At 41.9% G+C, this 21,426-nt stretch overlaps 2 protein-coding genes across 2 annotated transcripts; both read left to right on the top strand.

Moving 5' to 3' along the window:
- Positions 1–61: 61 nt before the first annotated feature.
- Positions 62–14,104, top strand: SS18L1 (SS18L1 subunit of BAF chromatin remodeling complex). Its single transcript, XM_041478587.1, has 11 exons — positions 62–280; positions 2,844–2,920; positions 3,567–3,651; positions 4,519–4,663; positions 7,253–7,450; positions 8,447–8,611; positions 9,497–9,598; positions 10,010–10,102; positions 10,706–10,825; positions 11,537–11,664; positions 11,886–14,104. Exons 1-11 carry the CDS (start codon positions 212–214, stop codon positions 11,910–11,912), a joined length of 1,209 nt encoding a protein of 402 aa, XP_041334521.1. The 5' UTR covers positions 62–211; the 3' UTR covers positions 11,913–14,104.
- An 821-nt stretch (positions 14,105–14,925) lies between these two features.
- Positions 14,926–20,010, top strand: MTG2 (mitochondrial ribosome associated GTPase 2). The gene is made up of 6 exons (XM_041478555.1): positions 14,926–15,161; positions 16,324–16,471; positions 17,082–17,197; positions 17,470–17,688; positions 18,335–18,473; positions 18,862–20,010. Exons 1-6 carry the CDS (start codon positions 14,976–14,978, stop codon positions 19,254–19,256), a joined length of 1,203 nt encoding a protein of 400 aa, XP_041334489.1. The 5' UTR covers positions 14,926–14,975; the 3' UTR covers positions 19,257–20,010.
- The last annotated feature ends 1,416 nt before the right edge of the window (positions 20,011–21,426 follow it).

Below are 21,426 nucleotides of genomic sequence, written 5' to 3'. Positions count from 1 at the left end.
AACGGGGGCTCGGGGGGGCGCGGCGGGGGCGGTGCCCGGCGGCGCGGGGCGCGGCGCCCGCGGGTGTTCGCGGGGCGCAGATCGTACCATCTGCGGCCGCCCCCCTGCCCGTGCACTGCGGAGAATCCTCGCACGGCAATAGCAGCCAGATAATAACAATATTATTAGAGCCTGGAACCGATATATTATAGACACATAAAAATCCCCCACCATGTCGGTTGCCTTTGCTTCTGCTCGCCCAAGAGGCAAAGGGGAGGTCACCCAGCAAACTATCCAGAAGGTAAAAGAGCATGCTTTTATACAGACAATTTTAGACATTTATGCTGTCCATGCTCCTGCAGCTGGAGGCTGATTTCTAGGGCGATCAGGAAAACTCGTGAATTTGCGAGGGCTGCAGAGATGGACAGCTGGAGAGAGAGAGGTGGGGGAAGGAGGAGGAGGAGGAGGAGGTGGAACAAAGCAAAGGTGTTCAGATCGCTGCAAAGAGAGCGAGAGAAGGACGTAGGGAATAAAATCGGGATGGCACGTTATCCCTGCTGCTCGCCAAGGGGAAACGCTGCCAAGCATACATTGGGAAACGGCAATAAAATTTTGCAAATATGCAATTAATTTATGATGGTATGTCAGCTTCTGGCCCCCAAAGAATCCAACGTAAAAAAAATGAATTGAAATAAAATACTGAATTTGCAAGTGTTTTCTTTTGTATCTGGATGCAGAATTTTAATCTCTCAGAAGATAGAGGGAGCACCAGCCACTGGTATTTTTCATAAACTACTATTATTATTATTATTGTTGTGATGTGTTTATTGATGTTTAATGACAAACAAAGGTTTTGAAAGCTTTTCTCTGGAGAGGAGACCCCACATGGGTCTCATGTGGAGGCCAAATCCGAGGGTGCTGAGTTGGGAAGTTATTGTTTCCTATTTCCCAGGATTGGCAGCACAGGCAGACCCTGGCACTCTTCTCCTGCAGAAGCTCAGGAGCGACGGGGCTGGAAATGTCAATAAAGATCGTGCTTGTTTGGGTTTTACCGTCGCTGCTGTTTGTCGGGCGCGTTTTGCTGTCCTGCTCAGGTGTTGTGCCATGGTGTGGGGGCAGCCAGGTGTGAGCTCCGTCAGCGACCAGGGCAGGAGTGGCACTGCCAGCACAGCAATTCACCTGTCACCAGGGGCTGTGCAGCCACGCTGTCATCTGCTGCCAGTTTATGACTTCTCGGGGACAAAAGTCCCCTCGGTGGCAGCAGGGCAGAGCAAACTGCCCCAGGAGGGGCCAGAGAGATGACTTGCATCTCAGGAGACTGTTTGGAAACATCCCATTTTGTGGAGCTCTTGCAGCACGTGGTGTTGTGAACCAATTCCTTTTAAATACTGAAATATTTCGGACTCGGTGAATAAGTTTTGCTCTTACCTCCAAATCAGTTGGAATTGATTTCATAATTGAGTTGTTTGTAATTAAACTCACACCCACAGACAAAGGGCAAATAATTGTCTTCTGTTTGATTTTCAAGCCCTTTCCTTTTTGCATATTCATAAACTTCATGGAATCTTCAAAATGTTCTTTCTTTAAAAATAGTGAGTGGAACCATTTCCCATCTCAGGTGCATCTGCTGGCAGGGTACTTTGGGACTGTTCATCAGTGTTGGGCTGGTGGCAGTGATCTTCTCTTTGACAAACAGCAATGCTGAGGAAGAGACTTGCAGGCACAGGAACTGGATGGGATTTATAGTCAAGGATGGAAATGGAGCAGAGAGAGCAGGAGAAAAAAAATCCAAAAATCCTCATTAACATATACAAATTTCAATGAAAAATACTGTTCTTATTTGCATTCATATTATATAAGCAGCTTATTTTTATTTATTAACTCAATTTTAATAGCCTTTCAAAGCTGTTCTTATCCCAGTATCAAATATTCCTAAAATAGATTTCACACAGAGGAAGTTGGAGCTTTTGGCAATAGAGTGCCGAAAGTGGTGGTGCTCCTCTAAAATAGTTCATCAAATAGCATTTCCAGGGCAGTGAAATTCAGTTCTGAACCAGAAATGGTTCTTTCCTCAAGAGCTCTCCTGTCCTGATGACACAGTGGTTCAAAAGCTCAATCTTGCAAGCACTTGTAGCATGGTACCTACAAGCTCTATTATGCCAGAGGCAAATCTGAATTTCTACATGCTGGAATTATTATTTTTTTTATTCATTCACCTGGAGAAAGTGTGCTGCATTCACAAGAAATCTGAGGGAAACGGACAAACTAACATATCTGAAATTTCAGAACAAATCAAAGGACTTTTAAAGCTTTTAATCATATTATGAGCTCATTAAATAAAAATAAGGTCATATTGGGATATAATTCTCTTAAGCATGGTTTCAGTAGCTGCAGTGATGCTAATTTTATACTTCATCAGGTTCAGCTGTCAGCAAGCTCTAGTCCTGGGCAGGAAAAGGAGCAGGTTTAATTGTTTGAAAGTTTGTTTCCTATGTAAAAGCAGGCATGTTAGTAATACCTGATGTTTTGTTAAGGCTTGGGTGATACTTTGGGATGAGGCAGAGATAACTCAAAGTGAAAGTGTTTTCCTTCTTCAGCATCAGAATTTATCTGCCATTTAAGGAAGAAGCTAAGTGCATGAATTCTTCTGTATGGGTATTTCAAGTAAGTACTTTAAAGATAACTGTTTATAAGTGAATCAACCTCGTGGCTCAATAAAGTCACATGTAGGTAATTTACAACAGCCAAAGCAACAAAACTGCAGAAACACCATCCAGTGCCAAGGAGGGTGGAGAATCACAAAAATACAGGACTTCTATACAATTCTCACAGTAACATGTTCTGGTCCTATTTCTTTTATGCAGATGCTAGATGAAAATCACCACCTAATACAATGTATTATGGATTATCAGAGCAAGGGGAAAACTGCAGAGTGTACTCAGTGAGTATTACAAATCCGGGAGTTTGTCAGAAATGTTTCCTGAAGTCTGACTCTGCTCAGAGGCACAGCTGTTGCTTTGCTCTTGGAAACACTCCTGTTCCTTTCTAGGAGCTTTTCCAGTTCATGGAGAACTGTGAAGAAGCATAAATGGTTCTGGTGGTGCTTACTTGAGTAAACACTCCAGTTAGAGCACTCTTGAAAAAAATCATGTTATTCTCAGCTTGCTGGCAGGGAAAACAGGTTTTGGAGTTCTGGGATTTCATTCCTGTCAGGGCTCTTGTTAGACAGAGAAGGGAAAAGTGTCTGATTGCTGGAGCAGCTGACTGGGTGTCAGTCCTCAAAGATGGAGGTCCCAGCTGCACAGTTCAAAGTGCTTTCAAAGGAGGGTGTATTTTACCTCTCTCTTCCCCCAGGTTTATCCTTTTGAAGTTTATCCTTTTGTAAAAGAGGTGTTGAGCACACTGATCCTTGATGGGAAACATGACAGCACAGACACAGGTCATTGCTGCTGCTGTTTATTAGGACAGATTAAAAATGGGTTAAGGTAATTTAATTAACCATTTGTAAATAGGGGGGGAAAGAGAAAGACTTGGAATTTTGTGTATTGTTATCATTTTCCAAATGAGCTTTACTCCTTGTTCTGTAGATACCAACAAATCTTGCACAGAAACCTGGTTTACTTGGCAACAATAGCAGACTCTAACCAGAATATGCAGTCCTTGCTTCCTGCTGTAAGTACAATTACTGTAACTAATAGTTAGTTATTAGTATAGCTAATATCATAGTTATTTTCCTCAGATACATTAGCAATGCCAGAGGGAAATCTTCTTTGATTCTGTCACTGATCACTATAAACGAACCATTTTTTAGTATTTTTCCAGCTGAAAGTTTTGAAGTGGCCAAGTAGACCACCAAACAAATCAAAAGTTACTTTTACAGCGTTTAAATTATGTTCTTTGGGACATTTGTGTTAATCTCTGTCCCATAGCTCAAGGTTTATGATGCAGTGGTGCAGATCTGAACAGCTCCATTTGTTCCAGATTCAATATTCTTACCTGTATTCTTATTCTGTTCTTACTCTATTATTTACTTGGGGGGGGGGGGGGGGGGGTGTGAAATGCTGCTGTTTTATGTCAAAAATCTAATTCAACGCTCAGGCATTGGTTTGTCTTCACACATGTTGTTATTCTTGCTCAGTGGATTGATTTGGGAAGTACCACACATAACACAAACTGCAGCATAGCTTGGCAAAGGTCAATCTGTCACCACACTCCTGTGTTGTCTTTGCTAATGCATTCCCCGCAGTGGTTGTGTTTGGAAATCCATGTGAGTGCAGAGGAACGAGCACAGAAGCCACACTCTGTGACAAACACAATAATTTCAAGCCCTTCACTGTGCTGCTGCCTGTCAGCTGCTCTGTCATGCTCAATGTCATTCACACAGAGGAGTCAAACCGAGACAGATTTACCCAAAAGGCAAAGAAAACCCGTCTTTAACCGAGGCAGTTTTTAGTCATAGCCAGGCTAATTTGGGGGACTGCTATTTTTCTAATCCAAAACCTAACCGAAAATTTGCTTTTCCTCCTTGTTTTTTCGCAGCCACCAACGCAAAACATAAACTTGGGCCCGGGAGGGATGAGTCAGAGCGCGTCCAACCAATCCCTCCACTCGCAGAGCAATCTCAGCGATGCCATCGGCACCGGCCTTCCTCCTTCCTCCCTCATGCAGAGTCAGATTAGCAATGGTGAGCTTTGGTCCCCTTTGTGCTGCTTTGCTGTTGCCTGGCAACAAAATCATTAATGCAGAATATACTTAGAGAGCTGGAAAAGACCTCTCCTAACTCACCTTTCAGGCGTATGGGGATTTCAGGCACATGCTGAAATCACCACAAAATGGCTACAGGCAGGAATGGTGTTGGTTTCTGCAGAGTGCTTTGTGTTTCTGCAGAGGAAATGAAAGATTATTTTTTTTTAAATGCATGATGAAAATCATAGAGTAAAGATGCATCCAAGTTTTTAGTAAGAAAAATTATATGTTGCAGTATTTTTGTCATGGAAGTGGCAAGGTTGGCCAGGGTAAAATGGAATTGCTTGCATGACTAACCACACAACCAAGCCTTCAGATCGCAAAGACCTTCCAGGAATCATTTCTCCTTACAAATCATTTGGTGTTGCACCAGTCTTTGTCCTCTACAGAAGCTTGCAGAGGTTGTACTACACAGTCAAAGAATTTGCACAGGCATTCCATATTAATAAGATAATATAATCTGTTTGGTTTTGTTCATGCAACTAAACTAATTGAAAAACAGTTTTGAATGTGTGCATTTTATAGTATGAATAATCTGTTTATTTTGTAGATCACAGTTATTCAGTCAGTTGTTTCTGTGGGTGTCTCCCAGAGTAACAGAGAGCAAAAACCAGTTTCTATAAATAGAAATATCTGATTGTAAAATCACAGACCTTGGCAGGGGGACTTAAGAGCAGACACAAGCCATGAAATTACTTCTGAGTTTTTGAAAATCCCTTTGTGGTCAAGCCTATTGTACCTTTTACACGATTGGATAAAGGACCTGTAAAGTGAACTTACTAAATTTTTCAGGGCCTTTGTTTTGAAAGATTTAATATTGAGTATGAGTAATATAATAACTCAGTCAAAACATTGTTTTGTTATTAAGAATAGACATTTTTGTCTATTATTGTTATTAAGAATAGACATTTTCAGTGCTACTGTTGTTGGTTTTTTGATTTGCTCCTCAGCCTCCTCCAGATCTCTGGAGTAATTTGCTGCTGATTGAAAGAACCAGACTGGAAGTCCTGAGGACTGGACTTATCCACTTATTTTCCCTTACAATCACAAATTAGCCAACTTTTTTTTTTTTTCTTATTTTAAGGAGGGCCAAGAATCTCTAATTTTTCCCATGCAAATAAAGCAAGGTTTACAAACACTTGCTTCACTCCCATCTCTCACTCAAGGCAACTCTATCTCCATTCACACACTCTGTGACCTTGTGTTGCACCAGGGTCAGCTTTACAACTTCAACAAACCAGAGCAAAACACAGAGATAATTTTCTGTAGCAGCATTTTGACCCAGCTCCACTGATTTCAGGAGAGCTGGCTCTCTTTATTTCATGTTGAAACTGCTGCTTGCATCTCTTAATCAGAGGAAAATATCACTATTTACAGCAAATGTTCTCATTTTGATGTCTATGAAAACCATTAAGGGTAATTAATGAGGTTTGTATAAATGAGTTAGATGTTTTTCAGAGGCTGCAGATACACTTAATAACCCTGAATTAAAATATCGCTATTTAAACATTGCAGCATAATTCTGCTTCTTCTAAGGATTCTGCATTCTACCTAAATTAATTGAGATTGACAACAATATGGCTTAATTTAGATAGAAAGCAATTTGCACCATCACAACTTGGATAGTAACAATATACAGTGAAAACAACTTTGCAAAACTCATTCATAAAAATTTCCAGCAATAAACAACAAATAAGAACCCCATTTCCCCCAATATTAGCTACCCAACTGCAACAGAATTCTGAAAAATAAGCACACTGCCAGATAAGGATGATACAAACCCCAGGTGTATCTGGGGCAGTCTGATGATTTCATTCTGATGTTGGAAGGGGAATAACAACTGGGATTGTAATGGTGACTTGGAAAATTTCTCTTCCTCTGAGGTACTTTAGTCAAACTTCAGAAAAGGGAGAGATAGATTTGTTCTCTGAGCAGAGGCTGCATTGGTACTTCAGAAGCCCCAGCTATGAAGGTGAGCTGGTTATAGAGGAACTATGTAGTTATATATACTAGTTATATAGTACTAGTTATATATAGTTATATCCACTGTATAGGAATAGTGGATGCAGCAGTGTGCAAAGTGTCTGTCAGCCACTGCTGTGCCTTCCCATTGTCACCACCTGTGTGAAGGGGGAAAAGGAATCAGCTGCAGGACAAGAGGAAGGAAAGGACAAATTTCAACAGGCTGGGATGTTCCCAGAGTTCACGTATTTTCTGAAGCACCTGAAATTACTGGGATTTTTTCATTCTGCTGCCTGCAAGGAAGCGGTTGTAGGGCATTGCTGCTGGTTTTGTTCTTCCCATCTGCAATCCTGGATTTGGCTGCCAGGAAGAGGAGGTTTGCTCTAACTGTGCAGCAGGCAGTTTTAATTTGTCTGTACATGACAGGGAGTGTTAATAATGAGGACTTTTGGTTTTTTGTTTTGCCTTACCATGAGGTATTTCAGAAAGGCCGCGAGTCCTCACGCTCACTGTGCTTTGCCAATAATAGCTCAGATTTTCCTGTTGCTCTCTCTAATTTTTGTAGGTCCTAACCACGTGTCTATGCAGCAGTCAGGCCAGAACACCATGCCCACGACCTCTCTGAGCATGACTGTCAGCAGCCACGGGACTGGCCCTGGTTACAGCCACACAGTGCCTGCGTCCCAGAACGTGCCAATGCAGGGCCAGGGCTCCATAGGCAATTACGTCTCTCGAACAAACATCAACATGCAGTCCAACCCAGGTAACTCCCTCTTCCTCCTCCTGGGCCACCTTGACTTTCCACTGACCTCAGAGGGTTTGTCACACAGGCCTTTGTTCTGTAAGTATTTCCTGTAGACAGCTATAAATGTACCAGAGGAAAAGACAGCTTTCAGACATCTCTGAACTTCCAGCTGTCGGGTGCCAGTGTAATTCAGAACAGTTTCAGACTTGCTTTAAGTCAGGCTGACTCGCCATGGTTAGGGCTGAGCTGGGGAAGAGAGGGTCAGGTAGAGATGCAGCAGCAGTGTCTGATAGCCCTGGCAGCAAATCCCACAGCCATGGGAGGGATCTGAGCAGCACCTTTACCCGAGCACAAAGAACCTGCCAGGGTATAACACTACTGTTTGTACATTATTGGCCCATTTTGTTATTTTATTGGTACTTCACATTGTTTGCAGGGCATTAAGAGTCTAGCAGACAACTCAATCTCTTAATTAAAAAAAAAAGTTTGCTAGTTCAATCACATTGAATGGGATATCTGATGCTTTAGAATTCTTTACAGCAGCATGACATTTAGGAATCAAATAAATCCTAGAATATCAGTTTACTGATAAACTCTGTAATCATCAGGTGTATGAGAAGATGGAAGCACAAGAAAGAATATATTAGAAAAGAAATGCAGCAGTGAAATAGTCAGGAGGTAGACAGGAACAAACATAATTTCTTGTTTCTTCCTTTAACCCTACTGCAATAAGGTTTACATTCTTTTAAGTAAGCTAATAATAATCAAGGGCTGGGTGTATTTTTAAATATCTGCTGAAGCAAATGGCAAGAACTGACCATGTAATAAGATCCCTTCTGGATTCCAGTGCAGAAGAGTAAATAAATCCAGTAGGAAAACATCTCCCCCTGTGGAAAATGCACAGAATTATCAGGATGCATGTTAGCTGAAGGTTTTAGCTTGCTTCTAAAGAGACGAGGAGAGAGCTGCCCCATGTTCATATTTGGAAAACAGTCTTTTCCATGTCCATTGCAGTCTCCATGATGCACCAGCAAGCAGCAACGTCGCATTACAACTCTGCACAAGGAGGGAGCCAGCACTACCAGGGACAATCCTCCATTGCCATGATGAGCCAGAGCAACCAAGGCAACAGCATGATGGGGCAGCGACCCATGGGCCCTTACAGAGCTTCACAGCAAGGTAAAATTGCTGTCAGATTATTGATAGGACTCTCATTAGACTGATGACACTCAGTCTGTCCTGTGGGGTACATAAATCACCAAAATTTCCAAGTCACTTTTACTAACAGAGAACCCCACCCAGGAGCACAGGAAATCCTCAATGGTGCAAGTATCATGACAATGAGATGAACTTGAATCTATTTTCAAGATTCATCTATTTAATTATTTTGGGTGTTTAGAAAAATAATTCTGTCTTAAAGGGATCATAAATCTCTAAAGAAAATATAAACAATTTGATATACAGCTCATTCAAGCCACTGGGAATCTATTCAGTTATTTTCCATGGTGTTGGATCAGCCCTAACATGGCACAGTTAGCAAAGAACACATTTCTGGAAAGAAGATACAGTCAGCAATTAGAATCAAAAATTAGGCCAAGGAAAGGAAAACACCAGAGGATAACTACCATGCTTTAAGACCTCTCTGGATAAAGTTCTAAGAGGTAACAAAGCTGCTAGACTGATTCTAAAATAAACTGAATTTTGCTAAGGAATAAATGAATGTATTAATGAAAATATATTTAATTCTGACTGTGCTCTTGAGCAAGGAATCCATTCCTGTGATTTCTAATAGCTCAGATTAGTAGATGAAATGTAGCCCTTACTGTTGCTGCAGAAATGATTCTAGGATGTGTTACTGACTGTCGTGTGATTTCAATTTCAGCCATCTTTGTCTGAGAATACAAATTTATTTCCTTTTTCTAGTGAGCAAAACATCTTCATAACTGCTCTCAATTGTTTACTTTTCCAGACATAAACTTTGTTTTCTTAAAAAAAATATTAGATAAGAGAAATACATCCCTTAAGAGTCCACAGACTCAGTCTGCCTTGTCTTGTGCCTTGCAGGTTCCTCGCAGCAGTACATGGGTCAGGAAGAATATTACAGTGAGCAGTACAGTCATGGCCAAGGCTCATCAGAACCTATGAATCAGCAATACTATCCAGATGGTAATTCCTCTGAGCTGGGCTCACCAGGATACTGATAAAGTGCAGAGCACCACGACTGCCACGTCCAAGGACATGGCAAACCTATTATGCTTCATTTCCAATTTAATGCTGGAAAATGAGAATGCCAGGGGATGGGAGCCTGGTACAAAACATGCACATCAGTGCACCCTGCTATATAAACTGCTCCAAAAGGAGCCCAGAGCCCAGTTTGGATTAGTGAACACAAGAATTCTAACCATTGGTGTGACTTTCCTTGCCACGTGTTCGATATTCTCCCTAAGGGGTCTGTCTTTGCTCTTAGCCTCATCTTGGTGCATAAGCAGCTTCACAATATATATTAAATATACATTCAACGCTGTGTCTATGGTCCCAGTGAGAATGTTTCTGACAAATCTTTGTGACTCCTTGCAGGACATGGTGATTATGCCTATCAGCAGTCATCCTATACTGAACAGAGCTACGACCGGTCGTTTGACGACTCCACACAACACTACTATGAAGGAGGTAGGAAAACACAGCAGAATCTTAACAGTAAATTCAATATATTATTAAGATATCTGAACTCTAAATTAACTGGTAATATTAACTCAATTATGATGCAGCAAGGTGGCATTTAGGAGAAGCAATATCAGCTATAGAGCCTCTGTTAATTTTGTTGTTTCAGGATACAGCAAATGGAATTTCCATCATAGGTATTTGAAAAAAAATACCAGTAATAACTAGATAAGTGGTCTTTCTGGGATATATGAATAAACATCATTATCTAGAAGAAAATAAAATGAGAGGGCTTCTTGAGAAAGCAGCTATTTACTCTGGCAGATTTATCTTTTTGACTTTTTCTTCTGAAGCCCTTCTGGGATAAAAAAAATTAATTTGGGGAACAGGTTGTTTGTTTGTTTAGTGATGTGTATATTCAAAAGAATTAAAAATCACTGGAGAAATAAACATCTTGCTTGGCAAAATCCAAGCATCTGTTTCTAAGAAAAGTATTTGTGTATGAGTTGTAGACCAAGGCTCCTTTACACCTTTGTTTTCCTTATCATCCACATGTACAGTGAAATACCTGCCTCATCTCTGACCAAACAATTCCAATATTTCCCTCTCCAGGAAATTCTCAGTACAGCCAGCAGCAGGCAGGATACCAACAGGGAGCTGCACAACAGCAAACATATTCCCAGCAGCAATACCCAAATCAACAGAGTTACCCAGGACAACAGCAAGGATATGGTAAGAAAACTCTCAGTGGCTGGTCAAGTGTTTGCAGTGTTTCACCCTGATGCCTCCATTCCTAAGCTAAAATAGGCTGTAAACTATTTCCTTGATTAACCCTGGATTAAAATGTACCAAAATTAGCCAAAGTTCTAGTGAAGGGATTCTGGGCAGTAACATACATAAGTATAGCACTGCACTCCATCCTGAATCCCTCTCTCTTTTGATAGAAGTTAGAAAGTACACATTTTCTTCATGTTGACTTTGTGTTAAACACCATCAGGAGGTCACTGCCTGGGTTCCCAGGCCTCCTACACACTTGGTCCTTCTGAACTGACAGGAAAAAGAACATCAACAGTCCAGAGAATCACTCCTCTGTTGTTTATGGTGGCACAGCCAGATTAGATAGGAATTTAAACACGTGGTTGTTAATAAAATATAGGCCAGGTAGTTTGCACAGAGATGTGCCAATACAGGTTTCAGAGAGGCGTCACTTGAAAGAATGATGATGTTTTCTGAGCTAAGTTTAAAACCTGAAGTTTACACTGCTGCAACTACATCATTATTACTATTAACACCTCCTAGTTAAACCTAGAGGGGAGGTCTGGGCAGAATTTACTCGCAGTTCTTACTTACAGAGCTTACTTTGTTAGCATCATGTTTTAGATTGTGTTAACTCTTAAAAACTTCAGCAAATGAAGCCTGTAATGGATTTTACTCTCTTCTCAGGTCCTGCACAAGGAGCCTCTTCACAGTATTCCAGCTACCAACAGGGACAGGGGCAGCAATATGGAAGTTACAGAGCTTCCCAGACAGGCCCATCCGCTCAGCAACAGAGGCCTTATGGCTATGAGCAGGTAAATTGTCTAAATCTCTGCTCTGAAAGAGCAGATCTGGCTGTTAGCTCTGTCTATAAATCTATCTGATAATTTGGTGCAGGTATATGGGTGATACTTCAGTAGGTCTTGTAAAATTCACAGACCAAAAGAAATCACCTAACTTGCAGTAATCCTCCAATATATTATCCTTCAACATTCCTTTCTTTTTTTTTTTTTTTTTTTTTTTTTTTTTTTTACAGGGACAATATGGAAATTACCAGCAATAAAAGAACACAGTGCTGTGTCAGATTCCTTTCAATCTTTTGAACTGGATGTACAGGCAGTTTTGATTAATTGTAATATGTTGGTTACCCCTTAGCACAAAGCAGCGTCTGTATGTGAACAGTGTTCATTTCATGCTGGATATGAAGCAGTGCACTACTGATAACAAGACAATGCTTTAATGGTTTGATATTTGGTGCTGTGTATAGTACTGTATGTTGATACAACGCAGAGGTTTTCCATTTACCCCCTCTTGTCCCATTCTTGATGTTTCTGAATAGCTTTAGGATCATTAGATCACAGTTGTGCCCCGTTCTGGAAAACAGCCAGGTAGTTCTGCAGTCTGGCCCAATGCAAAGCCCATCAGTCACATCTCAGCCCAGGGAAGTTCCCTGTGGTAAGTTATTGATCTTTTTTTTTTAACTGGATGCATTGAAGATTTCCTGCCAGCCTCCAAAATCCGTGGCTCTTCAGTTTACTTCTACAGAACAAGAGGATGGATACATTCCTTGTAAAATGTCAGTTCTATGCTATATGACGAAAAATAACTGCAACTTCTGTAAAACCTACCTACCCAAATCCTATAATTCAGTAATCTGCATAAGCCCACATTTCTGTGGAAGAGGATCCAAACCTATGATCACAGAAATGTTCATAAATAGAGGCACCTTTTATATGTCCATGTAAACAAAGGTATTTCTGTCGTGGGAAGAAAAACAGAAGGGAGCCATGAGACCTGCAGTGTCAGCCTGCTTGACATCAATATTGCTTCACATCATGCTTAGCTGAGAAAAACATCTGGCAGAAGTCCTGTCTTGAATATCCTACTCCAAATTTTATAACTTGCATATACATTTTTGTGCCAAATTTTGCAAGCAGGTGGCTGGCATCCTTCTTTATTCTGATTCTTGTGCTGCCCTTGCTCAGATTCCCCAGCAAGCGTTATAACCATAAATATTGTCAGATTTGGTGGTCTGTTGTTCTCACAGCTAATCATCACTTTTATTTTCCTATTGTAGCTTGACAGAAAGATAGTTCAGAGGTAAAAGAAAAAAAATGCATTTTTATTGCAGACAAGAAATTAAATTCAGCTTTAATTGTGAGACACTATTATGCATATAGAGAGAGGAGCTATTAATGGGGTCAGCCAGTGAGAGAATACCTATAGAGGGAGAATTTAGATAGAAAAACTAGTTGTATGTAAAAATCAGTATGAACAATGTAAGTCACTTCTATTCAGTTTTATATGTTCTTATAAAGTCTTGGGGGGGGTGAAAAAAAAAAGCGCTTTTAAAGTGCTTATATAAGTGTTAAGCAAAATACTGTGTCCAAATTTCTCTGAAGCAAAAAGCTGAGGTGGCTGTCTAGCCCACAAACATTTTTTGATATGAGATTTACAAAAGTAAATACACTGTGTAGGATTTTCTCCTTTTCTTTATCTGACTGGTGTTATTTATGGGATTTTGAGTACTTTATATTTTGAAAAACAAAGGCCACAAGGAAAACACAACATCTCTCAATTCATTACTTTTTTTTTTCCTTTAGAAGAATATCTTTAACTGGACAGCTAGAAAGTTTACTATTAAATGTTGTCCAAGCACTGTCCTTCCTATGTTAATAATTTCAACTACTGGTAAAACAGAAGACTTTGTTTTCAGTCAGTCCTCATCTTTCTCTCATCTTTCCTGCTGGTGTTTTCGTACAAATAAGTACTCTCAAACAGCAAGGAACAGAAGGAAGTAAGATTGTTTTCTTTATAATAATTACTATTACAGGTAGCCAGAAGAATGCAATATTGCTCTTTGCCAGTTTGGGAATACGCCTTTTATGTGGTTTTTGAAAGTGCTGAAATGCTTTTGAGAGAATATGAACAACACTTAAACCGAAACAGCAACATTACATCAATCTGAAATGTCTTACATTAAGAACTTCGTGAATGTTGTGTATATAATGTATTTGAAAGAGCACTTTGAAAATAGTTTGTACATTTATTTCCTAATTTATACATGATTTTTGGTGTTAATATTTCTAATTGTTAATAACAAAACGTTTATTTAATGTGTCGTCCATTTTTATGTATTAATGTGGAAACAAAGTGATGCCAGCATTTTGACTTCTTCCATGAATTGTATCATTTTCTGTTTTGTAATACAGAATGCTTGAAAATTGTTTAGTTTAAATATTATCTGAAAGTGGATTTGGTGGTACTTTTCTTGTGGCAGATGGAATGGGTAGCACAGGTTACCCTTTCCTTGGGGCGCTGGTGGGTGAGAGCTGGCCGTGCCCCAGCCCAGAAATCCCCCGGGTGCTGGGCTGATCCCGGCAAGGGAGGCACAATTCTGCTCCTCAGGGCACGGAGCTGATGGAGAGGGCCCAGAGGACCAGGCTGATCAGAGGGATGGAGCAGCTCTGCCGTGGGGAAAGGCTGAGAGAATCGGGATTGTTCAGCCTGGTTAGGGGAACTTCGCGGTGCAGCCTTCCCGTGCCTGAAGGGAGCTGTAAGAGACACGGAAAGGGACTATTTGAAAACGCCAGGAGTGACAAGACAAGGGGGAATGGCTTCAAGCTGGCAGAGGCAGGGTTAGATGGGTATTAGGCGGATGCTCGGTCCTGTGAGGGGCGGGAGGCCCTGGCACAGGGTGCCCAGAGAAGCTGTGGCTGCTCCAGCCCTGGAAGCGCTCAAGACCAGGCTGATCGGGGCTTGCTGCAAGCTGAGACAGTGGAAGGGGGAACGAGATGATCTTTAAGATCCCTTCCAACCCAAGCCATTCTGGATTCCGAGCCTCGCGGGCTGCCCCGGCCCTCACGGGGCCGGGCTGGGACCGGGCTGAGGCGGGGCTGAGGCGGGCCGGGGCTGCCGGGAACGAGATGATCTTTAAGATCCCTTCCAATGCCAGCCGTTCTGCATTCTGAGCCTCGCGGGCTGCCCCAGCCCTCACGGGGCCGGGCTGGGACCGGGCTGAGGCGGGGCTGAGGCGGGCCGGGGCTGCCGGGGGCGCGGCTTCGCCGCAGCGGCTGCGCCCGGGAGGCCGAGGCGGCGCCGTGGCCGTGCCTGTGCCTGTCCCTCCATGGCGGTGCTGTGTGGGGGCGGGCTGGGCGGCTCGCTGAGGCGCTGCGGGGCCGGGGGGAGCGGCCGCAGCCCCTGGAAGCCGGTCCTGCTGCTGCTCAGCCCGCCGGCTTTCTCCACGACCTGCGCCCGCTGCGCCAAGGACAGGCGGCTGAGGCAAAAGAGAGCCATTTCGGAGCGGCAGCTGGTGAGTGCTGGGCTCTGGGCGAGCTCGGGGTGCCTCAGACACAGCTCCCGCCGCTGGCGCTTCTGGAGTGAGGAAATACTGGCTAAAATATGATTGAGTTCCGGAATAGTGAGGAAATGAGTCTGCCCCGCGATATTCTCGGTGCTCACAGGGATCGTGTTAGCTGTCCACTTCCCCTTTGGCCCCTTTGGGCGGGAAGCATCCGTAAGTCTAGAAAGTAAAAAGGTTTTTAAAGGTAAAGCTGTGAAATGGTGTTTTAGCTTTAAAAACACCATTTAGCTTTAAATCTAAAATATTGTTTTGTTTCTCATTGGTTTTTTTAGTCTTGCAGCGTAGTCAGCTGCCAAGCAAGCTCACTTTATGTCAGAGAAACTTCAGGGTCCTAGAATTTATTCTTCAACTTATTTTTATATTTACATGTCTCTGGAAAGTCTTATTTTCTAATGATCCATAAATCACTTCCCATTAAAAGACATAGTTTACTGATTTGCCATCTGGTGGTGCCAAATACTTTCTAAAAGAGGCTTTTTAGTAGTAGTGTAAATTTGATTATCAAAAGTTCAGCTGAGAGGAGGTTCCATCTGGTGGTGCCAAATACTTTCTAAAAGAGGCTTTTTAGTAGTATAAATTTGATTATCAAGAGTTCAGTTGAGAGGAGGTTTTTTTTCAGTTGCTTATCTTTGGTATCATAACAATAATATGTGCCGTTTATTTAAAGTGACCCTTAAAGCCCATTCTCGTCATGAAGTCCCGCAGTAACTGACAGAATTTGAAAGTTACCGTGACCACAGTCATGCTTTCTCTTTTCATCCCTCTGTGTAAACAATTCCACCTGTCAGTGAATGTACTTCCCTAATACTTTCCCTTGGGAATTTCAGTCCCTTTTCTGGAGATAAAGTTATATCAAAATATGGTAGCCTTAGGTATTTGTTTTTTAAAAAGTTCTTAAAAATACTTGAAAGATGAGATCCCTATCATTACACTCCGTACGCTGCATTTAGTTGATCTGTGAATGGCAGCAGAGTTCTGATTTATTTTTTTTTTACTGTTGAATGAAATTCATCATGGCTAAAAATAGCAGGTCTGCCTAATAACTAAAACTTCTTGGAAGATGAGTCTGATAAATTGTACTCAAAGGGAGCAACCCCCACCCCTGTTGCAGACACGTTATTTCGTGGATCAGCGGAAAGTGCGCGTGGTTGGAGGACAGGGAGGAGACGGGGGCCATTCCTTCCACAGTGAGCCCAGAAAAGTGTTTGGAGGTCCTGATGGTGGGAATGGAGGTGATGGAGGTCATGTCATTTTTAAAGGTAAACTTCACTGAATCTGTTCTGTTTTGTGTTGGTGTCTTCTTGCTTAACACCCCACCCCAGCCAAGACAACCCTGCACGGATGGTGAGAAATGGTAAATGGCAAAAAGGTTAAAATGGTTATTTCTGTATGAGAAGTCTTCACTTTTGAAGCTTTTTCCTGAGCTGTGGTAAGGAGGACATAAATGACACTGACACCCTTAGAAAAAAATTTGAAAATTGAGGTATTTTGCAGATAGTTTAGTGAGTGGTGCCTGACTGTGTTATGTTAAGATCTGATTAAATTTTCCTCTTAAGATTAATAAAGCTGCTTCTACCACCACCCTGCTGTAAAATCTAATCTAGCAAATTAATTTTGGTTTGGAATGACCACATTAATAAATCTCAGCAGTTAAGTACAGACAGTTAAACTTCATCACAACTTAGACTGATGTTAGTCTTCCCTGATATGTTATTGTTGAGACAGTAAATAAAAAATAGGGACAATAAATAGTAAATAGGATGTGCACTCATGCAATATTCAAAAAGGGAAAGAACAGTCAAGAATTGGCTTTTCTGTGCCTGTTTTACTGAAGCAATGTGTTCAAAATGTGTGTCTTTTGCTTTTCAGCTGACCAGCAAATGAAATCCCTTTCTTCAGTGTTCCGCTTCTATCAGGGCTGTCACGGAGAGAGAGGAGGAAGCAAAAACTGTTACGGAGCTAACGGTGCACACATGTATGTTAAAGTAAGTCAGTGGGTGTTGCCTGCTGTGTGGTAGCTTGGTACACAGCCGATTTTCAAGCTGGAGAACCTTATTGTGTGCAAATCTCGTGTAATGGAGGGTAGATGTCTGGCAGTGCTGTTCAGAAAGTGAGTTTCATGAAATACAGCGCTCTTTTTGGGCTGCTCACCTTGAGAATATGCAGGAGTGATTTTCAGCAAATCTGAAATCAGCTGGGGGAGGATCTGCTGCAGGCTTTGAGCTTCGGTGTAATGCTTGCACCTCTTCCCTTTGAGGTCCCTGTAGGTACTTTGGTGAAGGAGGATGGTGAAGTTGTGGCTGACCTCACCCAGCATGGAGAAGAGTACATTGCAGCTTATGGAGGAGCTGGAGGGAAAGGGAATCGCTTCTTTCTCTCCAACGAAAACCGCGCTCCGAAGTTATTCACTCCAGGAGAGCCAGGTCAGGAGAGGGTCCTTCATCTGGAGCTCAGGACAACAGCTCATGCAGGATTGGTGAGTTTCTGTTGGTTCAGCTTCCACTTGACTGACTGAAGAAATAATGTGAGATAACATTTTCTTAGCCCCTGGCTTGCTTGTTTGGAGACACAGCTCAATGCTTTCTTGCTGTTACTTGGTAGAAGGGTGTCCAAAGTGATTCACAGAGCTGTCACTCTCATGCTGCTTGGTGTCGTCCTACTTCTGCTAAAATCCATACTATACATAGAGAAACAAGATTCATCAGTGGTTGCTGATGATATACAGCAGCTTTGTCTGCTGGTTCTGCAGATGAACACTACAGTATAGAGAATTCTTTTAAATTGGTTTGTTTTCTTGGTTTTGGGTTTTTTTCCCCTAAATTATAAAGTTCAAATCATGTGTTTAATCCCTGTATTTCTCTTTTTACAGATATTAAACATTTGATTTTGTTAGAGCCAGGTTTATCAGCCTCTGAAATTAAAAATGCTCAGTCAACTCTGAGCTTAAGTTATTTTTGTATTTGAATATGGAAATATTCTAACACCAGCTGGCAAACCTGTGAAAGTTATACTTTGCTGCAAAATGTTCTTGATGTAGTCCAACAACTGCAGAATAACTGTCTGGTCTAGCAGAATTTTGCAGATTTGTTAAAGATTGAGAAATTTGTGTGTTTGTATTCCAGGTGGGTTTTCCCAATGCTGGCAAATCCTCCCTTTTGAGAGCCATCTCCCGGGCAAAGCCAGCTGTGGCTGCCTACCCATTCACAACCCTAAACCCCCACGTTGGCATTGTCCACTATCAAGACTATGAACAAGTGGCAGGTAAGAATTTGAAGTTTGTTGTGTGTACCTTGATAGCAATTTGTGTCACCTTTGTAAATGCTTTAAAATGCTGCAGAAATAGATTGAGTTTTCTAGTGTTCTTGCTAGTTCTAAAGAACTTCAAAGAAAACTCTACTGCAAGCCCATTTCGCCTTCACTTGTAGGTACCCTTAGTGCCAAACTGTCAGTCTGTGTTCTGTCTGCACTGGAGTAATCTAAATTTAGGTGTTTTAAAAGATAACAGCAGCAAACTTAGTTGTGCTTTAGTGTTGAGCACTGAGACTGAGACTTAATTCTAAAAGTACTGACACTGGCCAGTAAAAGACTGGGGCAATTTTTGGGTTTTTTTATTGGACCTGCTGGATTCACTGTGAAATTTCTCTTGCAGTTGCTGACATTCCTGGCCTAATCAAAGGTGCTCATCAGAACCGTGGGCTGGGGATGGCCTTCCTGAAGCACATCGAGCGCTGCCGCTTCCTCTTGTACGTGCTGGATCTCTCTGTGCCTCAGCCCTGGATCCAGCTGCAAGACTTGAAATATGAACTGGAAGCATATGAAAAAGGCTTGTCTGAGAGGCCTTGTGTTGTGATTGGGAATAAGGTTGACCTTGCTCAGTCCAGGATCAATCTGCCACTCCTTAGGGAGCAGGTAGCTGAGAGGGTCATCGCGGTGTCTGCGCTGACAGGAGACAACTTGGAGGAGCTGCTGTTGCATCTGAGAGAACTGTATGACACTTATGTGAAGACAGAACAGTCACGAGGACAAAGCCCAGTCAAGTGGTAGAAGCCACAGCTGCTGTGAACTGGGCTGGAAGGAGAGCAAAGTTAAAATAGCAGCTTGATTTGAGTGCATCTCTGTGATTTGGGCTTCTTGTGGGTTGTTTTTGTTGTTAATATGGAAGGGCACAGCATGGGGATTTGTTCTGGACTGCTGCTTTGGAAAGATTGTTTTGTTTGTTTGTTCACCTGTGAGGTGTCTCTGAAGTTTTACAACAAAGCTTGAAAATTGTAATCATGGTGGGTGTTGGACTGGAAACCTGGCTCTTATTTGGCATACTATGGAATTAAGAGAATGCTGTCTAGTAGAAATGACTGAAATTCAGCATCTGCAGGAGATGTTAGCTTATTTTATGAAGTGTACTGAAGTCACTTTCTCAATTTTCACTAATCAAAAGTTCTAAAATAAAATCAGGTGGTCCCATGTTTATCTGTTTTTATATGATGGCAAATTTCAGTCATGTCTTAAAACTTTTCTCCTATTGTGGTTTGGTGTGGATTTTTCTCCTCAGAGGGAGGCACAGCTCAGTAATTTTAGGGAGGAGGAGCATGAAAGAACTGCAATTAATGACTGAAATTATTTTCTCATTAATATAAATAATTTACTATATTTAAATGCTGGCAGCAGCTAAGCAGCTGAATAAACTGGCTAGGAGCCAGCCATTTGAGACTGACATCTGAGTTCTCCCATTTAGCAATGTCAGGCAGTGTTCTGAGAAATCCTAGGCTTAGATACATCAAATAAAATAAACGTTCAGTTCTTTGTGTGTGTGTGTCCCTTTTTTTAATCAACTGTATCATTGTATGGACTGTGTTCTTAAACTTTAGGAACTCAGGAATCTTAATTTAGAACAGTGGTCTTTGCCCTCTCATACTGAAAGAAGAGCTGCTTCTGTACACTCTGGTCATATTTTCTGTAAAAGATTGTTATCTTAATAATGGAAAGTCAAAATTCATCAAAACATATCATTAAACTTTTTCATAAGGGACCTGTAGAGGCTTGTGGGGTGCTGAGACACAACACTGTCAGAAATAGAGGAAACTACTGAGTGGATATGAAAAACACTAATCTGTAGCCTCTAACCACTTTTTGTAATACACCACAGTGAAGGTGATAATTCTGCTTCTTTCTCCACACGTTTTTTATTTCATCCCTGGTAGTCTGATACTTCTGCATGGAACATCCTTAAAAGGATGTTTTAATTCTGGAAAAAGTACAAGTGAACTTGAAAGCCTGAATTGATCAATACATTATGGCAAACCAAGTAGTTACCTCTTCTAAATTCACATTCTGAGTATTTCTAGTTGTGGTCAGGTGTGGGGAGTAATCTGTGCATTATAAGCAGTGATGTGGTATAAATAGGATCAGGAAAAAATCAAAACTAATATTAAATCCTGAAGTCTCTCCTGTGTTTTGCTTCATCCCTGGGCTTTACCGAGTTGAATTAAATAGAAGTTAATACTCAGTTCTGCTCTTCTGTTTGGATTTGTGCAGCATTTTTAGGCTTCACTGCTTTTCTTCCTGCTATTGCTACGTGCTTTTCAACCACTTTTAATAAAATCAGGGGAAGGTTGCCTGAACATCAAAAGCTGGTGCAGCTTCTTAGCAGATTATTTAATACCCACAAAGGCTTTTCACTCTCTCTGGCTGTGTTTAAGAATGCCGAGGCTGTTCCAACAGCCTCGGTACTCTGAGGAGCTCCCAGCCTTCCTTTAGTGCTCAGGTGCCCTGAGCTCCTGCAGGGAGAGCAGTGTTGTTTACTGCTGTGTGGAAAGCACTGCAGGTGTCCTGACACCTCCGTGCCACTGCTCCTGCAGTGAGGCTCTTTGTTCTTGGCGTTTCAGCCACCTGCTCTGAGGTGACAGCGCCAAGCTCCTAAAGCCGTGTTCCTAACAGGCTTCAAAGAGGCTTTGCAGCCTCAGGTTCTCCCTCATCCGGCAGTGAAAAGTGCCAAATACCTCCAGCTTTGTTTCTTTGTAGAAGCTTGGACTTCCCATAGTCTTTAACCACTTGGGCCACATTTCTCCACGTGCTCCTTCACAGTTAGCACAAAGATCCCTTGGGTCCCATCCCAGTGGAGCACAGGACTGAGGAGGAACCTCTGGTTCTGCTGAAAATTAAGGATTTGCAAAGGAAATGTGTTTTGCCTCTAAAAACAGAGAGAGGAAAAAAATCA

Source organism: Pyrgilauda ruficollis, unplaced genomic scaffold (assembly GCF_017590135.1).
Source record: "Pyrgilauda ruficollis isolate IOZ18807 unplaced genomic scaffold, ASM1759013v1 scaffold45, whole genome shotgun sequence".
Taxonomy (NCBI): Eukaryota; Metazoa; Chordata; class Aves; order Passeriformes; family Passeridae; genus Pyrgilauda; species Pyrgilauda ruficollis.
Note: the sequence above shows the minus strand (reverse complement) of the source record. Positions and strands in the feature narration are given on the sequence as shown.

Excerpts from the sequence above, each read along its gene's own strand:
- MTG2 (XM_041478555.1), top strand. The coding sequence starts at position 14,976 with ATGGCGGTGCTGTGTGGGGGCGGGCTGGGCGGCTCGCTGAGGCGCTGC. Across the intron at positions 15,162-16,323 it reads CCATTTCGGAGCGGCAGCTG|ACACGTTATTTCGTGGATCA; the intron begins GTGAGTGCTGGG and ends CCCCTGTTGCAG. Across the intron at positions 17,198-17,469 it reads GTGCACACATGTATGTTAAA|GTCCCTGTAGGTACTTTGGT; the intron begins GTAAGTCAGTGG and ends CTTCCCTTTGAG.
- SS18L1 (XM_041478587.1), top strand. The coding sequence starts at position 212 with ATGTCGGTTGCCTTTGCTTCTGCTCGCCCAAGAGGCAAAGGGGAGGTC. Across the intron at positions 281-2,843 it reads CCCAGCAAACTATCCAGAAG|ATGCTAGATGAAAATCACCA; the intron begins GTAAAAGAGCAT and ends TCTTTTATGCAG. Across the intron at positions 10,103-10,705 it reads ACAACACTACTATGAAGGAG|GAAATTCTCAGTACAGCCAG; the intron begins GTAGGAAAACAC and ends TTCCCTCTCCAG.